Consider the following 26,587-nt stretch of genomic DNA (forward strand, 5'->3'; position numbering starts at 1 on the left):
GGACCCCAACAGTTGTTGCCCAGTTTGTCCTGAGTACGCTGGTACCCCAAATGTGGGGGTAAACCACTGTTTGGGCGCACGTCGGGGCTTGGAAGGGCGGGAGCACCATTTGACTTTTTGAACGCAAGATTGGCTGGAATCAATGGTGGCGCCATGTTGCGTTTGGAGACCCCTGATGTGCCTAAACAGTGGAAACCCCTCAATTCTAACTTCAACACTAACCCCAACACACCCCTAATCCTAATCCCAACTGTAGCCATAACCCTAATCACAACCCTAACCCCAACACACCCCTAACCACAACCCTAACCGCAACACACCCGTAACCCTAATTCCAACCCTAATCCTAACCCTAATCCCAACCGTAACCCTAATCCCAACCCTAACCACAACTGTAACCCCAACACACCCCTAACCCTATCCGTAACCCTAACCACAAGCCTAATCTTAACCCTATTTCAAACCCTAGCCCTAATTCCAACCCTAACTCTAATTCCAACCCTAACCCTAAGGCTATGTGCCCTCGTTGCGGATTCGTGTGAGATTTTTCCGCACGATTTTTGAAAAATCTGCAGGTAAAAGGCACTGCGTTTTACCTGCGGATTTACAGCAGATTTCCAGTGTTGTTTTGTGCGGATTTCACCTGCGGATTCCTATTGAGGAACAGGTGTAAAACGCTGCGGAATCCGCACAAAGAATTGACATGCTGCGGAAAATACAACGCAGCGTTTCTGCACGGAATTTTTCGCACCATGGGCACAGCGGATTTGGTTTTCCTTAGGTGTACATGGTACTGTAAACTTGATGGAAAACTGCTTCGAATTCGCAGCGGCCAATCCGCTGCGGATCCGCTGCCAATCCGCTGCGGATCCGCGGCCAATCCGCTACCGATCCGCTGCGGATCCGCGGCCAATCCGCTGCGGATCCGCGGCCAATCCGCTGCGGATCCGCGGCCCATCCGCTGCGGATCCGCTGCGGATCCGCTGCCGATCCGCTGCGGATCCGCGGCCGATCCGCTGCCGATCCGCTGCCGATCCGCTGCCGATCCGCGGCCGATCCGCGGCCGATCCGCGGCCGATCCGCGGCCGATCCGCTGCGGATCCGCGGCCGATCCGCTCTGTGTGCACATGCCATAACCCTACCCCTAACCCTACCCGTAACCCTAACCCTACCCCTAGTTCTAACCCTAACCCCAGTGGAAAAAAAAATAAATAAATTCTTTATTTTATTATTGTCCCTATGGGGGTGATAAAGGGGGGGGGGGGGTTATTTATTATTTTTTTTATGTTGATCGCTGTGATAGAACCTACCACAGCGATCAAAATGTACCTGTAAGGAATCTGCCGACTGGCAGATTCGGCGGGCGCACTGAGCATGCGCCCGCCATTTTCCAAGATGGCGGCGCCCAGCGAGGAGACGGCCGGACACCGGGAGGATCGGTAAGTATGAAGGGGTGGTGGGGGGGTGGATCGGAGCACAGGGGGGGTGATCGGAGCACAGGGGGGGTGGATCCTGAGCAAGGAGGGAGCGGACAGGAGGACGGGGGAGCCGGCAGGCGGACGGAGGGGACCGGAGGACTAACGGAGGGCTGGGGGGGCGATCGGTGGGTGTGGGGGGGGTGACTTCAGGTTTTCCAGCCATGGCCGATGATATTGCAGCATCGGCCATGGCTGGATTGTAATATTTCACCAGTTTTTTAGGTGAAATATTACAAATCGCTCTGATTGGCAGTTTCACTTTCAACAGCCAATCAGAGCGATCGTAGCCACGGGGGGGTGAAGCCACCCCCCCTGGGCTGAAGCACCACTCCCCCTGTCTCTGCAGATCGGGTAAAATGGGAGTTAACCCCTTCACCCGATCTGCAGGGACGCGATCCCTCCATGACGCATACGCTGCGTCATAGGTCGCTTTGGCACCGACTTTCATGACGCAGCGTATGCGTCAAAGGTCGCTAAGGGGTTAATAGAAAAGAAAAACTGAAATATCACATGGTCATAAGTATTCAGACCCTTTGCTCAGACATTTAGGCTATGTGCACAATTTGCGGATTCTGCTGCGGATTTTTCCGCAGCGGATTTGATGAAATCCGCAGTGCAAAAAGTACTGCGGATTTATCGCGTTTTTTTGTGCGGTTTCCACTGCGGTTTTCAACACCTGCGGGTTTTTAACATGGAGCAGGTGCCAAACTGCTGCGGATTCCGCACAAAGAATTGACATGCTGCAGAATGAAAACTGCTGCGTTTCAGCGCGGTTTTTTCCGCAGCATGTGCACAGCGTTTTTTGTTTTCCATAGGTTACCATTGTACTGTACACCACATGGAAAACTGCTGCGGATCGGCAGCGTCCAAAAACGCTGCGGATCCGCAGCAAAAACCGCAAAGTGTGCACATAGCCTCATATTTAGGCCACATGCTGTCCATTTCCTTGTGATCCTCCTTGAGATGGTTCTACTCCTTCATTGGAGTCCAGCTGTGTTTAATTAAACTGATAGGACTTGATTTGGAAAGGCACACATCAGTCTATATAAGACCTCACAGCTCACAGTGCATGTCAGACCAAAGGAGAATCATGAGGTCAAAGGAACTGGCCAAGGAGCTCAGAGACAGAATTGTGGCAAGGCACAGATCTGGTCATGGTTACAACAGAATTTCTGCAGTACTCAAAGTTCCTAAGAGCACAGTGGCCTCCATAATCCTTAAATGGAAGAAGTTTGGGACCACCAGAAGTCTTCTTAGACCTGGCCGTCCAGCCAAACTGAGCAATCGTGGGAGAAGAGCCTTGGTGAGAGAGGTAAAGAAGAACCTCAAGATTACTGTGGCTGAGCTCCAGAGATGCAGTAGGGAGATGGGAGAAAGTTCTACAAAGTAAACTATCACTGCAGCCCTCCACCAGTCAGGCCATTATGGCAGAGTGGCCCAACAGAAGCTTCTCTTCAGTGCAAGACATATGAAAGCCCACATAGAGTTTGCTAAAAAAAACACATTGAGGACTCCCAGACTATGAGAAATAAGATTCTCTGGTCTGATGAGATGAAGATAGACCTTTTTGGTGATAATTCTAAGAGGTATGGGTGGAGAAAACCAAGCACTGCTCATCACCTGCCCAATACCATCCCAACAGTGAAACATGGTGGTGGCAGCATCATGCTATGGGGGTGTTTTTCAGCTGCAGGGACAGGACGACTGGTTGCCGTTGAAGGAAACATGAATGCAGCCAAGTACAGAGATATCCTGAATGAAAACCTCTTCCAGACTGCTCTGGACCTCAGACTTGGCCAAAGGTTCACCTTCCAACAAGACAATTACCCCAAGCACACAGCTAAAATAACAAAGGAGTGGCTTCAGAACAACTCCGTGACCATTCTTGACTGGCCCAGCCAGAGCCCTGACCTAACCCCAATTGAGCATCTCTGGAGAGACCTGAAAATGGCTGTCCACTAACGTTCACCATCCAACCTGATGGAACTGGAGAGGATTTGCAACTAAGAATGGCAGAGGATCCCCAAATCCAGGGGTGAAAAACTTGTTGCATCATTCCCAAGAAGACTCATGGCTGTACTAGCTGAAAAGGGCGCTTCTACTCAATACTGAGCAAAGGGTCTGAATACTTATTGACCATGTGATATTTTGGTTTTTCTTTTTTAATAAATTTGCAAACATTTCCACATTTCTGTTTTTTTTCAGTCAAGATGGGGTGCAGAGTGTACATTAATGGGAAAAAAGAACTTTTTGGAATTTACCAAATGGCTGCAATGAAACAGAGTGAAAAATGTAAAATGGTCTGAATACTTTCTGTACCCACTGTATGTCCATGGAGAATCGTTCTGGCGCTCCACAGACTTACACTGCAAGGGTCGTATCACATAAGTGTATTTTTGGTCAGAGTTCTGTCTGGAAAAAAATGGACCAATGTTGTTCAGTGGGACGGAGCAGATGATTTTTTTTTTTCACTGACCGAATCTGTATGTATGTTGGATGCGAGTCACCCATTGAAGTCTACGGGTGCATAACAAAAATCAAAGGCCAAAGTAAAGCACCCAATTATTACAGATAAATTGCAGTTATGTAACATGGGAAACTGTAAATGGTTAATAGCTGCTGTAAAAAAAACGTACTGTATACAGACAGCACTCGATGACAAGTGAGAAAAAAGACCAGAGCAGTAGTGAAAATGGGGGAGACGGCAATTAGTGAGTGTATTAGCGCGCTCACACTGCTTTACATGTGCTTCTACACAGGGTGTTTGTGGGAGGCTTCTGTAACCTAAAGAGCCGTGTTTTCTTGCTCAGAACAACAGTTACCAGTGACTGTAGACTGCAGGTCACAGGCAGGATGGACAGTTACAGTGTGAGGACTGCAGATCGCTCCTCCACAAGCCTGTGCCGCCATCTAGAGCTGAAGGCCGGCACTGCACTGCTTTTTCACCTCATTTAGACATCCACTTTGGTTTTTTGTACCTATGCGAATAGATATACTGATTTGCATCCATTTTACCTCAGTGTGTCCACTTTTACCATCATTGTTGCACTCTTTATTTTTCTTGTATCAAAAAGATAAAATAATGCTACACAGTGTTTGTAAGCTGCCAGCATGTTACCGCTGCGGCCAATCACTGGTATCAGCAGTCGTGTGCCAGAATTCCTAGATTCACGGTCAGCACTGAGCAGTGATGCCAGTAATACAGCATGTGGCCAATGAGGCTACCGATTACCATATCTGTATTAGGGCTCACTCACACTTGCGATTAAATCAGACGAATGCTATCCGATTAAAAATCAACAATTTAATCCTATTGTTCTGTTCTCAGGGGCTTTTTATTTCTGCTCTGATCGGATTGCACGCCAAATTTGGATATCAGGCACCCATATAAGTCTATGGGCGAGTGTGAAACACTGCACTGCACTTGGATGTCACCCGAGTGCAGTGCGTCATACCCAGACACCGGCAGCAGAGGAGATGGAGAAATTACTTACTCTGCTCCGATCCTGTCATGTGAGAGAATCTGAGCACAGACACTCGGCTCACGCTCGCAGCAGAGCAGGAGCCGAGGGTCATTACATATCGCATCCCATGAGATTCACCAGTGGGACCCCGGCCTCAGTCACATGCTGGCAGCTTCTAAAGAAAGACTTGTCAGCAACCAGCAGAACAGCGTCACCAATCTTCAGAAAATTGAAGACGTTAGTGATTTTTTTTTTTCCTTTTTACCTTTTTGGCTCTTTTTATTTTTTTTTGGGTTTCAGAAGCTGGACAATCCCTTTAAAAGAACATGAAATGAGCTTGTCTGCCTGTGACAACACATCCTGCTCTACTATTCTGGTACTCCGGGACAGGGAAGAATTACAGAGGTTAGCAGCACCACAGTCTTAGGCTATGTTCACACGTACGCGTTTTGGGTGCGTCATTTTGTTCCTTTTGTTATGCTCGTTTTAGTTGTGTTTTACAGTACCAGCTATGTCTAAGGGATTTCAGAAATTTCATGCACACACATTGTTTTTTTCCCTCAGTAATTTGTGCAAAAACCATGGGTTTTGTAGAATGAAGCATGTCACTTCTTTCAGTGTTTCTTTAGCGTTTTTCACTCACTGAAAGCAATGGGTGGTGAAAAAAACACTGGGAAAACACAGGTATCAGGTTTTGCTGTGGTTTTTGTGCCAAAACCTGATGACGTTGAATCAGATTTTTTTTTTTTTTAGGACTAAACTTTACCAGCACACACAAAGGATAAATGTAACATAACAAAAAAGCAGCAAAAAATGCATAAAAAAGCAGCATAAAATAGGAGGTAAAACCTGTTTTTTTTTGCAGCAAGTTTCTTACTACCTTGAGAGCAGGTTTTGCTGCAGAAAAAAAAGCAGCAAGAACGCAACGTGTGACCATAGCTTTGAGGTCTGATGTGGGTTTTTTTATGCATTTTTTCGCGTTCATTTCAATTGGTGAAAAACGCTGCAAGAACGCTGAAAAATTGAAATGCTGCAGATTAGAAAAAATGCTTTGATGGTTCAAGTAAAAAAATAAGCACAGTGTGCGTGAGCCATGATGTGCGAACATATTTTTGGGACGGGTTCAGATGAGTGTACTGAAAATCATTGGATTTTAATCCAGAAAACTTGGATGATTTTCATCTGTGTGCCATCCATGTGTCCATTATTTAGGTCTGTGTGCCATCCATGTGTGCGTTATTTATGTCTGTGTGCCATCCATGTGTCCGTTATTTATGCCTGTGTGCCATCCATGTGTCCGTTATTTATGTCTGTGTGCCATCCATGTGTCCGTTATCTATGTCTGTGTGCCATCCATGTGTCCGTTATTTATGTCTGTGTGCCATCCATGTGTCCGTTATCTATGTCTGTGTGCCATCCATGTGTCCGTTATCTATGTCTGTGTGCCATCCATGTGTCCGTTATCTATGTCTGTGTGCCATCCATGTGTGCGTTATCTATGTCTGTGTGCCATCCATGTGTGCGTTATTTATGTCTGTGTGCCATCCATGTGTCCGTTATTTATGCCTGTGTGCCATCCATGTGTCCGTTATTTAGGTCTGTGTGCCATCCATGTGTCCGTTATTTATGTCTGTGTGCCATCCATGTGTCCGTTATTTATGCCTGTGTGCCATCCATGTGTCCGTTATTTAGGTCTGTATGCCATCCATGTGTCCGTTATTTAGGTCTGTGTGCCATCCATGTGTCCGTTATTTATGCCTGTGTGCCATCCATGTGTCCGTTATTTATGTCTGTGTGCCATCCATGTGTCCGTTATCTATGTCTGTGTGCCATCCATGTGTGCGTTATCTATGTCTGTGTGCCATCCATGTGTGCGTTATTTAGGTCTGTGTGCCATCCATGTGTCCGTTATTTATGTCTGTGTGCCATCCATGTGTCCGTTATTTATGCCTGTGTGCCATCCATGTGTCCGTTATTTAGGTCTGTGTGCCATCCATGTGTCCGTTATTTAGGTCTGTGTGCCATCCATGTGTCCGTTATTTATGCCTGTGTGCCATCCATGTGTCCGTTATTTAGGTCTGTGTGCCATCCATGTGTCCGTTATTTAGGTCTGTGTGCCATCCATGTGTCCATTATCTATGTCTGTGTGCCATCCATGTGTCCGTTATTTATGTCTGTGTGCCATCCATGTGTCCGTTATCTATGTCTGTGTGCCATCCATGTGTCCGTTATCTATGTCTGTGTGCCATCCATGTGTCCGTTATTTATGTCTGTGTGCCATCCATGTGTCCGTTATCTATGTCTGTGTGCCATCCATGTGTCCGTTATCTATGTCTGTGTGCCATCCATGTGTCCGTTATCTATGTCTGTGTGCCATCCATGTGTCCGTTATCTATGTCTGTGTGCCATCCATGTGTCCGTTATTTATGTCTGTGTGCCACCAATGTGTCCGTTATTTATGTCTGTGTGCCATCCATGTGTCCGTTATTTACAGTCATGGCCAAAAGTATTCACACCCCTGCATTTCTGTCAGATAATACTCAGTTTCTTCCTGAAAATGACACAAATTCTTTGGTATTATTATCTTCATTTAATTTGTCTTAAATGAAAAAACACAAAAAGAATTGTCCTAAAGCCAAATTGGATATAATTCCACACCAAACATAAAAAAGGGGGTGGACAAAAGTATTGGCACTGTTCGAAAAATCATGTGATGCTTCTCTAATTTGTGTAATTACCAGCACCTGTAACTTACCTGTGGCACCTAACAGGTGTTGGCAATAACTAAATCACACTTGCAGCCAGTTGACATGGATTAAAGTTGACTCAACCTCTGTCCTGTGTCCTTGTGTGTACCACATTGAGCATGGAGAAAAGAAAGAAGACCAAAGAACTATCTGAGGACTTGAGAAACCAAATTGTGTGGAAGCATGAGCAATCTCAAGGCTACAAGTCCATCTCCAAAGACCTGAATGTTCCTGTGTCTACCGTGCACAGTGTCATCAAGAAGTTTAAAGCCCATGGCACTGTGGCTAACCTCCCTAGATGTGGACGGAAAAGAAAAATTGACAAGAGATTTCAACGCAAGATTGTGCGGATGTTGGATAAAGAACCTCGACTAACATCCAAACAAGTTCAAGCTGCCCTGCAGTCCGAGGGTACAACAGTGTCAACCCTTACTATCCGTCGGCATCTGAATGAAAACGGACTGTATGGTAGGAGACCCAGGAAGACCCCACTTCTTACCCCGAGACATAAAAAAGCCAGGCTGGAGTTTGCCAAAACTTACCTGAAAAAGCCTGAAAAGTTTTGGAAGAATGTTCTCTGGTCAGATGAGACAAAAGTAGAGCTTTTTGGGCAAAGGCATCAACATAGAGTTTACAGGAGAAAAAAAAGAGGCATTCAAAGAAAAGAACACGGTCCCTACAGTCAAACATGGCGGAGGTTCCCTGATGTTTTGGGGTTGCTTTGCTGCCTCTGGCACTGGACTGCTTGACCGTGTGCATGGCATTATGAAGTCTGAAGACTACCAACAAATTTTGCAGCATAATGTAGGGCCCAGTGTGAGAAAGCTGGGTCTCCCTCAGAGGTCATGGGTCTTCCAGCAGGACAATGACCCAAAACACACTTCAAAAAGCACTAGAAAATGGTTTGAGAGAAAGCACTGGAGACTTCTAAGGTGGCCAGCAATGAGTCCAGACCTGAATCCCATAGAACACCTGTGGAGAGATCTAAAAATGGCAGTTTGGAGAAGGCACCCTTCAAATATCAGGGACCTGGAGCAGTTTGCCAAAGAAGAATGTTCTAAAATTCCAGCAGAGCATTGTAAGAAACTCATTGATGGTTACCGGAAGCGGTTGGTCGCAGTTATTTTGGCTAAAGGTTGTGCAACCAAGTATTAGGCTGAGGGTGCCAATACTTTTGTCTGGCCCATTTTTGGAGTTTTGTGTGAAATGATCAATGTTTTGCTTTTTGCTTCATTCTCTTTTGTGTTTTTTCATTAAAGACAAATTAAATGAAGATAATAATACCAAAGAATTTGTGTTTGCAACCATTTTCAGGAAGAAACTGAGTATTATCTGACAGAATTGCAGGGGTGTGAATACTTTTGGCCATGACTGTATGTCTGTGTACCATCCATGTGTCCGTTATTTATGCTTGTGTGCCATCCATGTGTCCATTTTTTTATGTCTATGTGCCATCCATGTTTATACATCGACATTCTAAAACATGATTAAATGATTTCCTAGATCTTATTTGTTGCCCACCCATAGGCTAGAATAAACAAATCTTATCTGCTATACAGAATAGACACTCCTGTCATCTGATCAGCCATGTTAAATAACATTGGTTACTAATATTAGCAAATAACACAAATGACAAATCTCCCACATCTGCGTTAGCTGTAGCTTTCATCCTTGGTGCAAATTAATTGGTCTGGCCTGGCCCAGCAGCCACAGGATGGGAGAACCACCTCCTGGCGTCTCTAGGTCTTCTTTTGATTAGTCAACCTTGCAGAAAGTCACAACAATGACGTCAAGTCGGCTAACCAGAAGAGGGGCTCCCATCCAGTGGCCACAGAATACCGACCAGGTCCTGCAAACTGATTTTCCCCATGTCTAGATCCAACATCTCTTACGTGAAGGCGAGCTCTTAGTCCTGAATGCTCTTGGCTTTGGAATGGGTTTTCTGTCTTTGTCATCTGCTCCCTTTGGAGTTTTTATTTTTTCTAGGGGTCCTGGCTTTGACCCCCCATCATCTTCGTCTCCTTGATTGATATTTTCGATGCTCTTGCTTCTGGAGGAATACTTGCTGAAGCTTCTCTCTGTTTCTTTGCTCTTCTTAAGGAAGGTTGTCTTTCCGTATGAATCCTCCTCACTGTCAGAGAACTGAAAATCCTGACGACCTTTCTTCAGTTTTGACTGAATTGTTGATGTCCTTCCGAGGGACTCCTCTAAGCTATCTAAGAAAAAGCATATAGAGACAGTCCATAACTTCAATAAAAAGCCCAAAACTATGGTTACAAGAGCAAATTACCTAAATTACCACTCACATACAAGATGAAGGCTGCATAGAAATGTATCTACAGGGCATGTATGATGGGAAGAAGCTGCAGTAAATGTGAGGTTCTCCTGCTACTAAAGGTGCTTCCATGTCACGGGTTACAATGACACGTCCTGTACCCCAAGTCCCACCTGTGTAATAGAGCTCGGACATTGTCAGAGGAGAGATCCGGTCACGTGGCTGCAGTTTCATTCAGGAGAGACACTATCGCCTCAAGCCGACTTTTTGGTTTTCCGCTTTCATTTTTGCCTCCCCTTCTTCCAAGTGCCATCACTTTTTTATTTTTCCATCCACACAGCCATATGAGGGCTTGTTTTTTTTTTGAGAAACGAAATTATACTTTTAAATGACAACATTCATTTCACCACATACTGAAGAAAAGGATATCAGTTTGGGGTACATACAACATTAATATCACTTTTTACTGCATTTTTTCCTTAGGGAAAAGTGACCGGCAAACCACAATTGTGGAATTTAGAATTTTTTCTTGTAATGGTTTTTACCTTACAGGTTAATTATTTTATATTATGATAGACCGGACTTTTCTGGCAGTGGAAAAACAAAACAAAATGTGTTTTTTAAGAATTCATTTCAAATGGGCAAAAAGGGAAAGGGTGCAATTCAAATTCTTATATTTTTAAAACATTTTTTTTATTGTTATTTTATTTTTTAGTCCACTCAGGCGTCTTGCACCTAAGATCATCCAATTGCACCACAACATTGCAATGTATAGTGAAAATAGCGGTCTCGCCCTATTGGCTCATGCAGATGTCCTCGCAATATGGTCCGAGCACAGACCACACTGCTGGCCGTGGGAAACTCCTGCCCGGAGCATGACAGCTTCATATAATTCTATCAGGCTGTCATGTTTAGGTCAGGAGACCCTCAGCCGGTTCATGCTCAGACGCCCAGGTCCAGGGTTTGCTCCCCACACCCTAATCTGTTGAACTTTGTTGTGCTCCATGTGATTGCCCGCCTGGGCCTATATAAGGCCTACTAAGACAAACACTTGTGTCTTGGTATTAAGGTTGTTAGTGCTCCTGAGTTGTGTCTGCCTGTGACCTCCAGTACCTCTGCTAACTGCTTCCCAGTCTCCTCTCTGCCTGAGGCCTCTAGTGCTTCTACTACTCGTTTCCCATGTTCCTAACCTGCCGGCTGCTCTGACGCCCGTGCACCACCCAGACCTTGGGCATGGAGGATCCATCTCATCAGGTGAGCCTAAACACAAGCCCGGCGAGACATTTAACTAGCCAGACAGTTTCTCTGTTACTGAGAAATCAATGTTTGAATTGATATGTAAATGAGGCTTATGATCATTTGTAAATCTGAAGCCTATGTCATTCCAGCTCTATTCACTGCTCTTTGCCCCTTGATTGACTGTTCCTTTGCCTGAAGTCACATGGCATAAAAACGATCAATCAATCAGTAGGAGGTGGCGCTGAGCGGGAAATAGAGCTGTAGTGACAGAGGCTTCAGATCTACAAATAGATCTTCAGCATTATTTGCATTTCAAATCAAACACTGAACACTTAGCAATTAAGGGAAGGACTGGCTAAGTAAAAGGTATTGCTAGATCTTTGGGGGTCAGGGGAGGTGAAGGAGCAGTTAAAGGTTTGGCCATGCCATGATACACCAAGGACCTGTACATGGTTTGAACAGTCACTCTGCACTGACAATCACTTTAAAAATAAAAAATAAATTTGTTTGGTAATTCTGCTTCCATAAAACTATGATCTGTCAAAATATACAACTATTAAACCTGTACAGTAAACAGTATAAATCTCCTGCCTTTAGTAAATTTATGAAGACCTCTGGACAATCCCTTTAATGAATGTATAAGCAAAGACAATAATAATCCTCTGAATTGACTTGCCATCACTTTCAAACTCTTCGGAGTAATCTGAGTACTCGGCTTCTTCCACTGCTTGTTGTCGTGACACTCGAGCACTAACAGCCTTCTTCAACTCATCCTAGAATAGAAAATGCTGCATCCTAACAGAGGAAACGCAAATCTGTACAATCAATAATCTACATGCTGCATTGCCTCAGATATCTTAGAAGGTGATCAAAAATGATTCATAGGAACATAACTGAGGCAGATGTCAAGTTCTTTAAAGTTGTTAACATTTTTCAATTATATTAAATTATATTACTTAATTAACAAAAAAGCAATGATATAAGGAAAACAGATATATAGAAGAGCAACAGAGATGATAAATTCCTTTTTAGTTAATGGAAAACAAAAGTTAGTTGATGTTCACACAGCAGAGCAGTGTACACACAGCAGGACAGAGAGCAGTGTACAGAGAGCAGGAAAGAGAGCAGAGTACACACAGTAGAAAACAGAGCAGAGTACACAGCAGGACAGAGAGCAGAGTACACACAGCAGGAAAGAGAGCAGAGTACACACAGCAGGACAGAGAGCAGAGTACACACAGCAGGACAGAGAGCAGAGTACACAGCAGGACAGAGAACAGAGCACACAGCAGGAAAGAGCAGTGTAAACAAAGCAGGACAGAGAGCAGTGTACAGACAGCAGGACAGAGAGCAGAGTACAGACAGCAGGACAGAGAACAGAGTACACACAGCAGGGCAGAGAGCAGTGTACAGACAGCAGGACAGAGAACAGAGCACACACAGCAGGACAGAGAGCAGTGTACACACAGCAGGACAGAGAGCAGTGTACAGACAGCAGGACAGAGAACAGAGCACACACAGGAGGAAAGAGTAGAGTACACACAGCAGGACAGAGAGCAGTGTACAGAGAGCAGGAAAGAGAGCAGAGTACACACAGTAGAAAACAGAGCAGAGTACACAGCAGGAAAGAGAGCAGAGTACACACAGCAGGAAAGAGAGCAGAGTACACACAGCAGGACAGAGAGCAGAGTACACACAGCAGGACAGAGAGCAGAGTACACAGCAGGACAGAGCAGTGTAAACACAGCAGGACAGAGAACAGAGCACACAGCAGGAAAGAGCAGTGTAAACAAAGCAGGACAGAGAGCAGTGTACAGACAGCAGGACAGAGAGCAGAGTACAGACAGCAGGACAGAGCAGTGTACACACAGCAGGACAGAGAGCAGTGTACAGACAGCAGGACAGAGAACAGAGCACACATAGCAGGAAAGAGCAGTGTAAACAAAGCAGGACAGAGAGCAGTGTACAGACAGCAGGACAGAGAACAGAGCACACACAGGAGGACAGAGAGCAGAGTACACACAGCAGGACAGAGAGCAGTGTACACACAGCAGGACAGAGAGCAGTGTACAGACAGCAGGACAGAGAACAGAGCACACACAGGAGGAAAGAGTAGAGTTCACACAGCAGGACAGAGAGCAGTGTACACACAGCAGGACAGAGAACAGAGCACACACAGGAGGAAAGAGAGCAGAGTACACACAGCAGGACAGAGAGCAGTGTACACACAGCAGGACAGAGAGCAGTGTACACACAGCAGGACAGAGCAGTGTACACACAGCAGGACAGAGAGCAGTGTACACAGCAGGACAGAGAGCAGTGTACAGACAGGACAGAGAACAGAGTACACACAGCAGGACAGAGAGCAGTGTACACACAGCAGAACAGAGAGCAGTGTACACACAGCAGGACAGAGAGCAGTGTATACACCGCAGGACAGAGAGCAGAGTACACACAGCAGGACAGAGAACAGAGTACACACAGCAGGGCAGAGAGCAGTGTACAGACAGCAGGACAGAGAACAGAGCACACACAGCAGGACAGAGAGCAGTGTACACACAGCAGGACAGAGCAGTGTACAGACAGCAGGACAGAGAACAGAGCACACACAGGAGGAAAGAGTAGAGTACACACAGCAGGACAGAGAGCAGTGTACAAAGAGCAGGAAAGAGAGCAGAGTACACACAGTAGAAAACAGAGCAGAGTACACAGCAGGACAGAGAGCAGAGTACACACAGCAGGAAAGAGAGCAGAGTACACACAGCAGGACAGAGAGCAGAGTACACACAGCAGGACAGAGAGCAGAGTACACAGCAGGACAGAGCAGTGTAAACACAGCAGGACAGAGAACAGAGCACACAGCAGGAAAGAGCAGTGTAAACAAAGCAGGACAGAGAGCAGTGTACAGACAGCAGGACAGAGAGCAGAGTACAGACAGCAGGACAGAGCAGTGTACACACAGCAGGACAGAGAGCAGTGTACACACAGCAGGACAGAGAGCAGTGTACAGACAGCAGGACAGAGAACAGAGCACACATAGCAGGAAAGAGCAGTGTAAACAAAGCAGGACAGAGAGCAGTGTACAGACAGCAGGACAGAGAACAGAGCACACACAGGAGGAAAGAGAGCAGTGTACACACAGCAGGACAGAGAGCAGTGTACACACAGCAGGACAGAGAGCAGTGTACAGACAGCAGGACAGAGAACAGAGCACACACAGGAGGAAAGAGTAGAGTACACACAGCAGGACAGAGAGCAGTGTACACACAGCAGGACAGAGAACAGAGCACACAGGAGGAAAGAGAGCAGAGTACACACAGCAGGACAGAGAGCAGTGTACACACAGCAGGACAGAGAGCAGTGTACACACAGCAGGACAGAGAGCAGTGTACACACAGCAGGACAGAGAGCAGTGTACACACAGCAGGACAGAGAGCAGTGTACACAGCAGGACAGAGAGCAGTGTACAGACAGGACAGAGAACAGAGTACACACAGCAGGACAGAGAGCAGTGTACACACAGCAGGACAGAGAGCAGTGTACACACAGCAGAACAGAGAGCAGTGTACACACAGCAGGACAGAGAGCAGTGTATACACCGCAGGACAGAGAGCAGAGTACACACAGCAGGACAGAGAACAGAGTACACACAGCAGGGCAGAGAGCAGTGTACAGACAGCAGGACAGAGAACAGAGCACACACAGCAGGAAAGAGAGCAAAGTACTCACAGCAGGAAAGAGCAGTGTACACAGCAGGAAAGAGAGCAAAGTACACACAGCAGGACAGAGAGCAGTGTACACACAGCAGAACAGAGAGCAGTGTACACACAGCAGGACAGAGAGCAGTGTATACACCGCAGGACAGAGAGCAGAGTACACACAGCAGGACAGAGAACAGAGTACACACAGCAGGGCAGAGAGCAGTGTACAGACAGCAGGACAGAGAACAGAGCACACACAGCAGGAAAGAGAGCAAAGTACTCACAGCAGGAAAGAGCAGTGTACACAGCAGGAAAGAGAGCAAAGTACACACAGCAGAACAGAGAGCAGTATACACACAGCAGGACAGAGAGCAGTGTATACAAAGCAGGACAGAGAGCAGAGTACACACAGCAGGACAGAGAACAGAATGCACAGCAGGACAGAGAGCAGAACGCACAGTAGGACAGAGAGCAGAGTACACACAGCAGGGCAGAGAGCAGTGTACACACAGTAGGACAAAGAGCAATGTACACACAGCAGGACAGAGAGCAGAGTACACACAGCAGGACAGAGAGCAGAGTACACACAGCAGGACAGAGAGCAGAGTACACACAGCAGGACAGAGAGCAGTGTACAGACAGCAGGACAGAGCAGTGTACAGACAGCAGGACAGAGAACAGAGCACACACAGCAGGAAAGAGAGCAGAGTGCAGACAGCAGTACAACAGAGAGCAGTGTACACACAACAGAACAGAGAGCAGAATACACACAGCAGGACAGAAAGCAGTGTACAGACAGCAGGACAGAGAACAGAGCACACACAGCAGGAAAGAGAGCAGAGTACACACAGCAGGACAAAGAGCAGTGTACACACAGCAGGACAGAGAGCAGAATACACACAGCAGGACAGAGAGCAATGTACAGACAGGACAGAGAACAGAGTACACAGCAGGACAGAAAGCAGAGTACACACAGCAGGACAGAGAGCAGAGTACACACAGCAGGACAGAGCAGTGTACACACAGCAGGACAGTGAGCAGTGTACAGACAGCAGGACAGAGAGAAGGGTACACACAGCAGGACAGAGAGCAGAGGACACACAGCAGGAAAGAGCAGTGTACACACAGCAGGACAGTGAGCAGTGTACAGACAGCAGGACAGAGAGAAGAGTACACACAGCAGGACAGAGATCAGTGTACACACACAGCAGGACAGAGATCAGTGTACACACAGGAGGACAGAGAGCAGTGTACGCATAGCATGACAGCAGAGTACACACAGCAGGACAGAGAGCAGAGTACACACAGCAGGACAGAGAGCAGAGTACACACAGCCGGACAGAGAGCAGAGTACACACAACAGGACAGAGAGCAGAGTATACACAGCAGGGCAGAGCAGTATACACACAGTAGGACAGAGAGCAGTGTACACTCAGCAGGAAAGAGAGCAGTGTACACACAGGAGGACAGAGATAAGAGTACACACAGCAGGACAGAGAGCAGTGTACGCATAGCATGACAGCAGAGTACACACAGCAGGACAGAGAGCAGAGTACACACAGCAGGTCAGAGAGCAGTGTACACACAGCAGGACAGAGAGAAGAGTACACACAGGGACAGAGCAGTGTAGACAGCAGGACAGAGCAGAGTACACACAGCAGGACAGAGAGCAGAGAATACACAGTAGGACAGAGAGCAGTGTACACATAGCAGGACACAGAGCAGAGGACACAGGGACAGAGAGCAGTGTATGCATATTATGACAGAAAGCAGAGTATACACAGCATGACAGAGAGCAGAGTACACACAGTAGGACAGAGAGCAGAGGACACACAGTAGGACAGAGAAGCAGTTTACACACAGTAGGACAGAGAGCAGAGTACACATAACAGGTCAGAGAACAGAGTACACAGCAGGACAGAGAACAGTACACACAGTAGGACAGAGAGCAGAGTACACACAGCAGGACAGAGAACAGAGTACACACAGTAGGACAGAGCAGTGTAGACACAGCAGGACAGAAAGCAGAGTACACCCAGCAGGACAGAGAGCAGTGGACACACAGTAGGACAGAGAGCAGAGGACACACAGTAGGACAGAGTACTTTTTCGCCAAGCAATAATGTAAGTGATGTCCATGGGCGCTCCTGTAGCTCTTTTCACTAGAGCTCAAACCATATTCAATATTTTAGTTTCTTTGTTGAATGTTCTCCTTTTTTTAACTTGTTAGCTTATTTTGGTTTTGCGCTTCATTTTAACTCCCCTCCTTCCCAGAGCCATAACTTTTTAATTTTCTGTCAATATGGCCATGCGAGGTCTTATTTTTTGCGGGACGAGTTGTACTTTTGAACGACACCATTGGGCTTACCAGGTCTCAGATCGCCCCTATGTAGCTGAATTACAGCATTGCTATGAGCGCCGACCACAGGGTGCTGCTCACAGCAATCTGGCATCAACAGCCACAGAGGTCTGCTGGAGACCTCTGGTTGTTATGCCGATGCACCGATGACCCCCGATCATGTGACGGGGGTCAGCGGTGCACGCATTTTGGGCTGGATGCGCTTGTGAAATGCCGCTGTCAAGAGTTTGACAGCAGCATTTAACTAGTTAATAGGCGCAGGCAGATCGCGATTCTGCCCGTTCCAATAACAGGCACATGTAGGCTGTTCAAAACAGCTAACATGTCGTGGCTTTGATGCAGGCTCACCACCGGAACCCGCATCAAAGCGGGGGTTCTGCCATCGGACATACTATTCCGTACGATGGCAGAAAGGGGTTAAAGCATCACTCCAGCGATTTTTTTTTTTTATCACACCGCTGGGTGGAGGTCTTAATCTAAGGTTCCTGACTGTAGACTTATACTTATCTGCCATCGTCTTCATCTTTTATCATCGCCATTCCCTTTGGACTCCAGCAGATTGGAACGTGTTGGATTGCTCCAGTACTTCATGTAACGAGTCATAGGTCACTCTTCAATCCAAGTCTATGAGAGGCTTGTTCTGGCCTCGGTCTAGATCTCACAGACTTGCATTGTGAGCTTGTGACGCAGCTTCAGACTTTTGACCAGTCAAAAGTAACAGTCACAAAATGGCGCTGCGGGACTGGAGTGGTGCCAAAAATGGTGAAGACAGCGGAGGGCGAGTATAATACAGGGTGCAGAGACGTTACATTGAAAGCAGCACTTCATTGCTGAAAAAAAAAAACACTGAAGTGGTGCTTTAACAATACGGTTAAAAAAAAAATACAGTTTAAGGGTACGTTCACACAGGACTTTTTTGCTGCTTTTTTTTGCTGCTTTTTTTTATGCTAATTTAGGTGCGTTTTTTTGGTGCGTTTTTGGTGCGTTTTTTGGGTACGTTCACACAGGACTTTTTTGCTGCAGATTTTTGCTGCAGATTTTTGCTGCTTTTTTTATGCCAATTTTCAGCTGCTAGGACACCTCACAATGGCTCTTAACACCTTACTACCAGGAACTCCCTCACTATAGATCACAATCAGGACACCTCACAATGGCTCACAATGGCTCTTCACACCTCACTAACCACACCCCTAAGCTCTTGGCTGTGAGATCCCTTCCTGCTGGCCATGATTTTCTGCACAAAAAACGCAGCAAATAATGCTACATGCGTTTTTTCAGCGTTTTTGCAGCGTTTTTTTCATCACCCATTCAAGTCAATGGGTGAAAAAACGCAGCAAAAACGCTGAAAGAAGTGACATGCCCTATGTCCAAAAAAAGCAGCAAAGCAGAAAAAACTGATCAAACAAAAAACCAACGTGTGTGCATGAGATTTCTGAAATCTCATAGGCTTTACTGGTACTGTAAAAAGCAGCTGAAAATTATCATAAAAAAAAGCAGCAAAAAAAAGCAGCAAAAAAGTCCTGTGTGAACGTACCCTAAGACATAAAATGACAGTTTACTGATAGAAAAGCGACAAACTGTTTTCCTTCAGCCTCAAACACTCATATTTCCCAGTGACACGCTACTTATGACAACTGTGCCTATCAGAACAATAGAGAGCACTGTTCAGCGCCCTGGAGAAGTGACAGGATCCCACATCTCTATTGTGTGCCACCCGGACGCACCAAACACGTCACTGTGCCACACCTGACACTAAGTATTAATCAAAGAGGAAAACAACAGTTCCCTACCTGGAAGGACGTTCTTTTCGTTGTCTTAGGACTCTTTGTGTAAGCTAGAAACGTGGAGAGGTTTTCATCATCGTCATCCATAGTTCAAAGAAGACAAAAGGTTTCTTCCAGGCGAGCGGCTCCACGTCAGCTAGTCGTCCCTGTTTCTTAACCTGCAAATAAAACAATGAATTCAATGAGAGAGAAGATACAGACCCCACTGGTGACAGGCTGGAGGGCCCAGGGCCCACCAGTAACTGACTCTGGGGCCAATCTACAGATACATGAAAATGTCACCTGACCCAAACAAATATCCAGCCAGCACTGGCCAGGTTAGGATGGGACTTACAGTCATCCAATGGGGGAAAACGTGAAGACAGGAAGTTGGTTGCCCTTTTAGAAGCCTGATATGTGGCTCTTGCTTTGGACTTAGCAGTATGAGACAGTAATACATGGTCACACGGCCTGTCTGTATATACAGTGCCAAGCACTGCTCAAGTAGGGGCCGGAGGGTCCGCCCCTTCACACTGGCCCACCGGGGAATCACCTCTTCTCCTGTTGGCCAGTACAAGCCAGTATCTGGGTTTACAAAGGAAACCATTCATATCTATAGCTCCAGTTATGGTGTGCTGCCAAGGATGTCATTGCCCTCGCACCGCATTTCTGAGAAACCATGAGAATGAATTACTGATCATATGATGGCTCCACAACTGCGAGGCAGTTTGACCAGCTGATCATCAAGGGGTTCTCTCAAGAAGCTCCTGGCAATATGGCCTTTGGAGTTTGTGGACCCCATAGATCCCCTGCTCAGGACCACCACTCTATTACACACAGTACATATTTGCTAACAAGATAACGTATTATCATTGATTCCCTAGTGAATATCCATCTTCCCTGTTCTGGATATGTGTAGCGGACCAGACCTGCACCATCAGCCGGGTCAACTTACTTTTTTGACACAATCTAAGCCTCACATATCATTTTTTGTGGCTTTTTGTAATTGCGTTTTAAAATGTATTTGTTAACCAGAACGTCTTCAAAATAATAAATTCAGCTGTCACTTCAGTGGATCCAGGGCAAGCCGCCATACAGGTCTACAATAACGTTCCATTCTTCTGTCACTTGCCTGCTGAGGTCTGTGATTGGCTGCAGTGGGTCAGGTGACTGGGATGACATGTCATCAGAGGCACAATCGATGACTCACTGTTCCAGCCATGTAACCACTGCAGCCAATCACAGGCCTCAGCAGGCAAGTGACAGAAGAGTAGGACGAATAGCTTCCTATCCAGGCACAGGTCACTGGAGCGACTTGTTCCGGGGATGGAGCTGGTGACTATGTCTGATCTTATTATTAAGACATTTTGTGTAGAAGCTGGACTAACTCTTAGAAAGCCATTATCTCTTTTTATGGCGGGGATTTATTCCATGCACTACGCTTCTATGGCCTGTATAAGGGTCCCATGTCTCCTTGGAGTGGGTGACAGCTGTTTACAAGACAACCTAGCTTGCGGATTTGAGTAACTTCTGACCAAGATGGATGAACCCTGTGATAGACAGTGATGGGCTGCTCATATGGTTTAGTCCAGAGGTCCCCAACCTTTTTTGCACCAGGGACCGGCTTTAAGCAAGACCAGTTTTCCATGGCCCGGTGGGGGTGGGGCAGGGGCGGGGCTTTGGTCATATGGGGGTGGGGTTATGGAGGGATGGAGCTTAGTGCATACTTATCATATAATTATGACATTTATAATGAGAATGTGATTCAACTTACCATAGGTTCAGAATGAGTGGGAGCACCATGCTTGTTTCCCTGGTGCTCTGCACCATTATTGCCCCATAGCTGTGCCATATAGTGCTCTGCACCATTATTGCCCCATAGCTGTGCCATACAGTGCTCTGCACCGTTTATTATTGCCCCATAGCTGTGCCATACAGTGCTCTGCACCGTTCATAATTGCCCCATAGCTGTGCCATATAGTGCTCTGCACCGTTCATAATTGCCCCATAGCTGTGCCATACAGTGCTCTGCACCATTATTGCCCCATAGCTGTGCCATACAGTGCTCTGCACCATTATTGCCCCATAGCTGTGCCATACAGTGCTCTGCACCATTTATTATTGCCCCATAGCTGTGCCATATAGTGCTCTGCACCGTCCATTATTGCCCCATAGCTGTGCTGCTGCTGCTGCTGCAATAAAAATAATAAATGACATACTCACCTCTCTTGCTTGCAGCTCCTCAGCGTCCGGTCCCGGCGTCTCTCCGCACTGACTGATCAGGCAGAGGGCGGCGCGCACACTATATGCGTCATCGCGCCCTCTGACCTTGCACAGTCAGTGAGGAGAGACGCCGGGAAGATGGAGACAGCGCCCGGCGGGTGGAACGAGGACAGGTGAATATGTCATACTTACCTGCTCCCGGCGTCCCGCTCCTTCCCCCGGACAGCTGGTCTTCGGTGCCGCAGCCTCTTCCTCTATCAGCGGTCACCGTTACCCCTGATTAGAGAAATGAATTATGCGGCTCCGCCCCTATGGGAGGTGGAGCAGCCTATTCATTTCTCTAATGAGCGGTCCCACGTGACCGCTGTACAGGGGAAGAGCTGCTGCACCCGGAGACCGTGGGATGGGCAGGGGGAGCGCCAGGAGCCCCGGAAGCAGGTAAGTATACCTCAGCGCCCTCTCCCCCTCACCCGCCGACCCCACCGCTGACCGTGACTCGAGTATAAGCCGAGGGGGCACTTTCAGCCCAAAAATTTGGGCTGAAAATCTCGGCTTATAATCGAGTATATACGGTAGCTGTCAGCGGCGCCGCGGACCAGGACCGGGCCGTTGGGGTTTTTCAGCCGGTCCGCGGCGCCGCTGACAGCTACCGTATATACTCGATTATAAGCCGGTTGGGGACCTCTGGTTTAGTCTTTCTGGCTGGATCTGTGTTGGAGGCTTCAAAACTTCAATGCAGGTGTGATCAAAGTCTTAAACTCCAGCAACAAAAAACAACCCAAAACTTGTTTATTAAAGGGTCTTATCTTATTTCTTCAGGAGCACACAACTCCTCTGCCTCCTTGCTTTCTGAGAGTAGGGACAGCGCCTCCTGAAGATTGACAGGCTGGCGGCATAGTTATGCTACTAGGCAGGACTGAGCGCTCTGCGGTGCTGCGAGCAGGTCTTCCTCTGCAGTGTGTGGGAGAGGCGTCTACAGCTGAGATTCAGTGATCAGGCCAGGTTAAGTTTGGTGCTCACAAGACCTTATGCACAGATCCCACAAACAGCACGTGCTTTTTGCCAAGGTGACAGACGGCGGCTATTTACCGTGAGATAGGGAAGGACACAAGCCCAAAAAATGATCATTTCTACCACAGTAAAAACATACTCCCCATTTGCACCAAACAACAGACTGCTTTCCAGAATGAATTGCCCTACCCAACTGAATGGGTTCCTCAGATGCCTCAGACAAGGTTTCCCTTGGCCTTGGACCTCCCGCACATTGGGGTGTCTCTTTATGTCTCTGGTGAAGTGGGTGATCCACCCGGATAGCCAGAGACATGGCTGCCTCAAGGGAAGCTGGAGTCTCATACAGGGCTAAGGCATCCTTCACCTTTACCGCTAGCCCTTCACAGAACTGGCTATGGCACACGGAGTCATTCCACTCAGTGCTAGTGGACCACCTCGGAAACTTGGAGCAATACTCCTCTACCGGCCGGTCCCCCTGCTAAAGCTGATGTAGTGTGGACTCAGCCAGTGGTCGGAGTTGTTGTATAGATTACACAGCTCCAGAAAAAATTCCTCCACCGACTGGAGAGACTATGAGTCAGACGAGAGAGAGAATGGCCATGCTTAGGGGTAACAAAAAATGTCAAACATACAAATATACTCACACATATAACAGAGGAATGCACCGGGAGTGGAGGATGGGATTAAACCAAAGTAGGAGAAGAAAGGGAAATATCACACACTCAAAACCTAGCAAGGCACAGATAAATCCACCAAACGCCTTCTCCAATAACAGCCAACAACAACCGCCAGCCATCCAGCAAAAGCTACTCTGACAATAAGTGCTAGCCAGGGTCCAGATTATATATGAAATGAAATGGGAGTGACTAACAATGAACAGTTGAGAGCCTTAATGCAGGAAAGCTACCAGGATGTTACAACTGAGCAGATTAACCCCTGCACTGCTAAAAGAACGTTACACTGTTTAATATGAAGGTGAAGTGTTCCTAATCAGTGCAGGAGTAGGAGAAATCAGAAGTTTCGGTCTTCGGGTTCCTCTCTAAACCCATGACACCGGATCTGTCATATAGCCGGCAACTGTCTCAAACAGCAGAGACCGGAACTGAGATGTGATCAAGGCTGTTAACCATTTTAGATGCTGCTGTTGATCTAGTAGAGGCATATAAATTGAGCAGGGAACTGATGGGTTACTAAAGCAACCAGAAGCCCTCTGTAACTACCATCTTTGTAGAGAAGCTCGGGATAACTGTGGCATTGCCATACATACTGTACAACACAAGATCAATGGATAGCAAGTTCAAGTTCCCTAATGGGACTAAAAAACTTATGTGAAAAATAAAATAAAAGCTTAAAAAAATATTTAAAATTTTAAATAAAATTGTATGCCACGCCTCTGACCACACCCATTTCACAACTAGCCACACCCATATCCACGCCCAACCACACCCATTCAGCACTGCTGTCAACACTGTTTCATAAACATTAATTATAAACAAAAAAATATCGCCACACAGTGATACATACTGTATAATGGCCACACATGATGCTCAATACTGTATAATGGCCACAGTGCTCCATACTGTATAATGGCCCCACATGATGCTGCGTACAGTATACTGGCCTCACTTGATGCTCAATACAGTATAATGGGTCCACATGATGCTTTGTACAGTATAATAGCCTCACATGGTGCTGGGTACTGTATAATGGCCCTACATGATACTGCGTACAGTATAATGGCCACACATGGTTACCCCACCCCCATCATTGCCTTCTCCATCACTAGACACACACACACCTTTCAACGAGCTCTCTCGCAGCAGCCGGTAGCATCCACTCCTGCGGCGCTGAATGATGTCATCCAGCCACGCCGTGCCACTGACTGCTCACGTCGCTGCAGCTCCGGTACGCCACTGATAATGACCTCTCCATTTCTCCTATGCCAGTCAGTGTCAGAGCGAGGAGAAATATCTGCTCCAATCCGACACAGCTAGTGATCGCTCAGTACACCTCGTACACACACATGCAACTCCTCTCAGTACACCTCATACACAAGCGGCTCCGCTCCGTAAACACACGGCTGCACTCCGTACACCTCGTACACACACAGCTCCACTCTGTACACCTCGTATAAACATGGCTCTGCTACATCCACACTTTAAATACCTCCTGACCCTACACATAAACTTACCCTCATCCAGCACCATGACAACCAGCAGAGTCCTGCATGCATACACTGAGGCCCCTATCATGTGACCCGACTCCTCCCTTCCTGTGACCTCTGTCCTCTGCGCACAGAGCAGCATGGTGCGCTGCTCTGCGGGTGGAGGGATGAGCAGACCCCCCCAACCGTTCCAGCTGTACAGTCCCGATGAGGCTGAGGCTGACATTGCAGTGTGAGAAAACTAATGTCCCGCCCGTGACCACGGGGGAGACTGTTAAAATTGGGATTGCCCCGCTGGATTTGGGATGGTTGGGAGGTCTGTATAGCTTTCAGCGCGTTATATGGAAATGTCGCATCTCTGTGAACACACCCGTACAGTAATCAGTGCCGCTCGGCAGCTCTGGGGTCAGCACCGGTCAGCATATCTCTCCGCTGTTAATAACATCCAGTCTTGCTGTTGTCCGGTACCTGATGATTGATGGTACCTGGCTCGGGGAAATGCTGGACAAGCCGTGCTGGTTACTAGTCAACGACGCAAGAGAACGATACAAGCACATGTTCATGCGTATGGGTGGAGCCTAAATGTCAACACGCACTAGTTGGAGTTGATTTCTTGAGGAGGAGGAGTGATTCCTTGAAATCATGATGTCACTGGAAGGGGCGGGGCCTCCTTCAGTCCAATGTAAATCCGATAGCAGGAAGATGCTGGAGTAGTGGGAAATGAGGATCTGCACCATGGAGCCGTGCGAGGAGAGGAACGAGGGGCTGCACAATGAAGCCGTGCGAGGAGAGGACCGAGGGGCTGCTGTCATGGTTCTCAATGGCAAGAGACCGTAGTAAAGCATACAAAAGGACTAGCTCTTGGAAGATGGGAACTCGAGCTGACTGTGAGCTAAACCTACCGCACAACTAACAGTGGCCGGGTAGCGTGCCTACGTTTTATCCCTAGACGCCCAGCGCCAGCCGGAGGACTGACTGACCCTAGCAGAGGAAAATACAGACCTGGCTTACCTCTAGAGAAATTTTCCCCAAAAGGCAGACAGTAGCCCCCACATATATTGTCGGTGATTTTAGAGGAAATTGACATACGAAGTATGAAGATAGGTTTAGCAAATTGAGGTCCGCTTACTAGATAGTAGGAAGACAGAAAAGGGAACTTCACAGTCAGCTGAAAACCCTTTCAAAACACCATCCTGAAATTACTTTAAGACTCTAATATCAACTCATGACACCAGAGTGGCAATTTCAGCTCACAAGAGCTTCCAGCCTCAGAAATATTCAAACACAGAGAACTGGAACAAAAATGCAAAAACAATCTTAGGACTACAAGTCCAACTTAGCTGATAGTAGTCTAGGAGCAGGAACATGCAACAGAAAGGCTTCTGGTAACATTGTTGGCCGGCATAGAAATGACTGAGGAGCAAGGCTAAATAGAAACTCCCACATCCTGATGAAAACAGGTGAACAGAGGAGATGAAGCACACAAGTTCAGTACCACCAGTAACCACCGGGAGAGCCCAGAAACCAAATTCACAACAGTACCCCCCCCTCAAGGAGGGGGCACCGAACCCTCACCAGAACCACCAGGGCGATCAGGATGAGCTCTATGAAAGGCACGGACCAAATCGGAGGCATGAACATCAGAGGCTGTCACCCAAGAATTATCCTCCTGACCGTAGCCCTTCCACTTGACCAAATACTGAAGTCTCCGTCTGGAAACACGGGAGTCCAAGATCTTCTCGACAACGTACTCCAACTCACCGTCAACCAACACCGGAGCAGGAGGCTCAACGGAAGGCACAACCGGTACCTCATACCTGCGCAACAATGACCGATGGAAGACATTATGAATAGAAAAAGATGCAGGGAGGTCCAAACGAAAGGACACAGGGTTAAGAATCTCCAATATCTTGTACAGGCCGATGAACCGAAGCTTAAACTTAGGAGAAGAAACCTTCATAGGGACAAAACGAGAAGACAACCACACCAAGTCCCCAACACAAAGACGAGGACCAGCACGACGACGGCGGTTGGCAAACTGCTGAGTCTTCTCCTGGGACAACTTCAAATTGTCCACCACATGCCCCCAAATCTGATGCAACCTCTCCACCACAGCATCCACTCCAGGACAATCCGAAGACTCCACCTGACCGGAAGAGAAACG

At 47.2% G+C, this 26,587-nt stretch overlaps 1 protein-coding gene across 5 annotated transcripts in view; it reads right to left on the minus strand.

Moving 5' to 3' along the window:
* The window catches only part of MAP9 (microtubule associated protein 9), a 241,463-nt gene that overhangs the window by 144,443 nt on the left and 70,433 nt on the right, over positions 1 to 26,587 (minus strand). For all 5 annotated transcript variants that reach the window (XM_077279392.1, XM_077279389.1, XM_077279391.1 and 2 more), the window contains 3 exons: positions 19,053 to 19,204; positions 11,880 to 11,976; positions 9,582 to 9,905 (listed from right to left, as the gene is read on the minus strand). In XM_077279392.1, coding sequence (XP_077135507.1) covers positions 9,582 to 9,905; positions 11,880 to 11,976; positions 19,053 to 19,133 — 502 coding nt within the window. In that variant the 5' untranslated portion in view covers positions 19,134 to 19,204. The remainder of the gene's footprint in view (positions 1 to 9,581; positions 9,906 to 11,879; positions 11,977 to 19,052; positions 19,205 to 26,587) is intronic.

This window comes from Ranitomeya variabilis, chromosome 1, assembly GCF_051348905.1.
Source record: "Ranitomeya variabilis isolate aRanVar5 chromosome 1, aRanVar5.hap1, whole genome shotgun sequence".
Lineage (NCBI taxonomy): Eukaryota > Metazoa > Chordata > Amphibia > Anura > Dendrobatidae > Ranitomeya > Ranitomeya variabilis.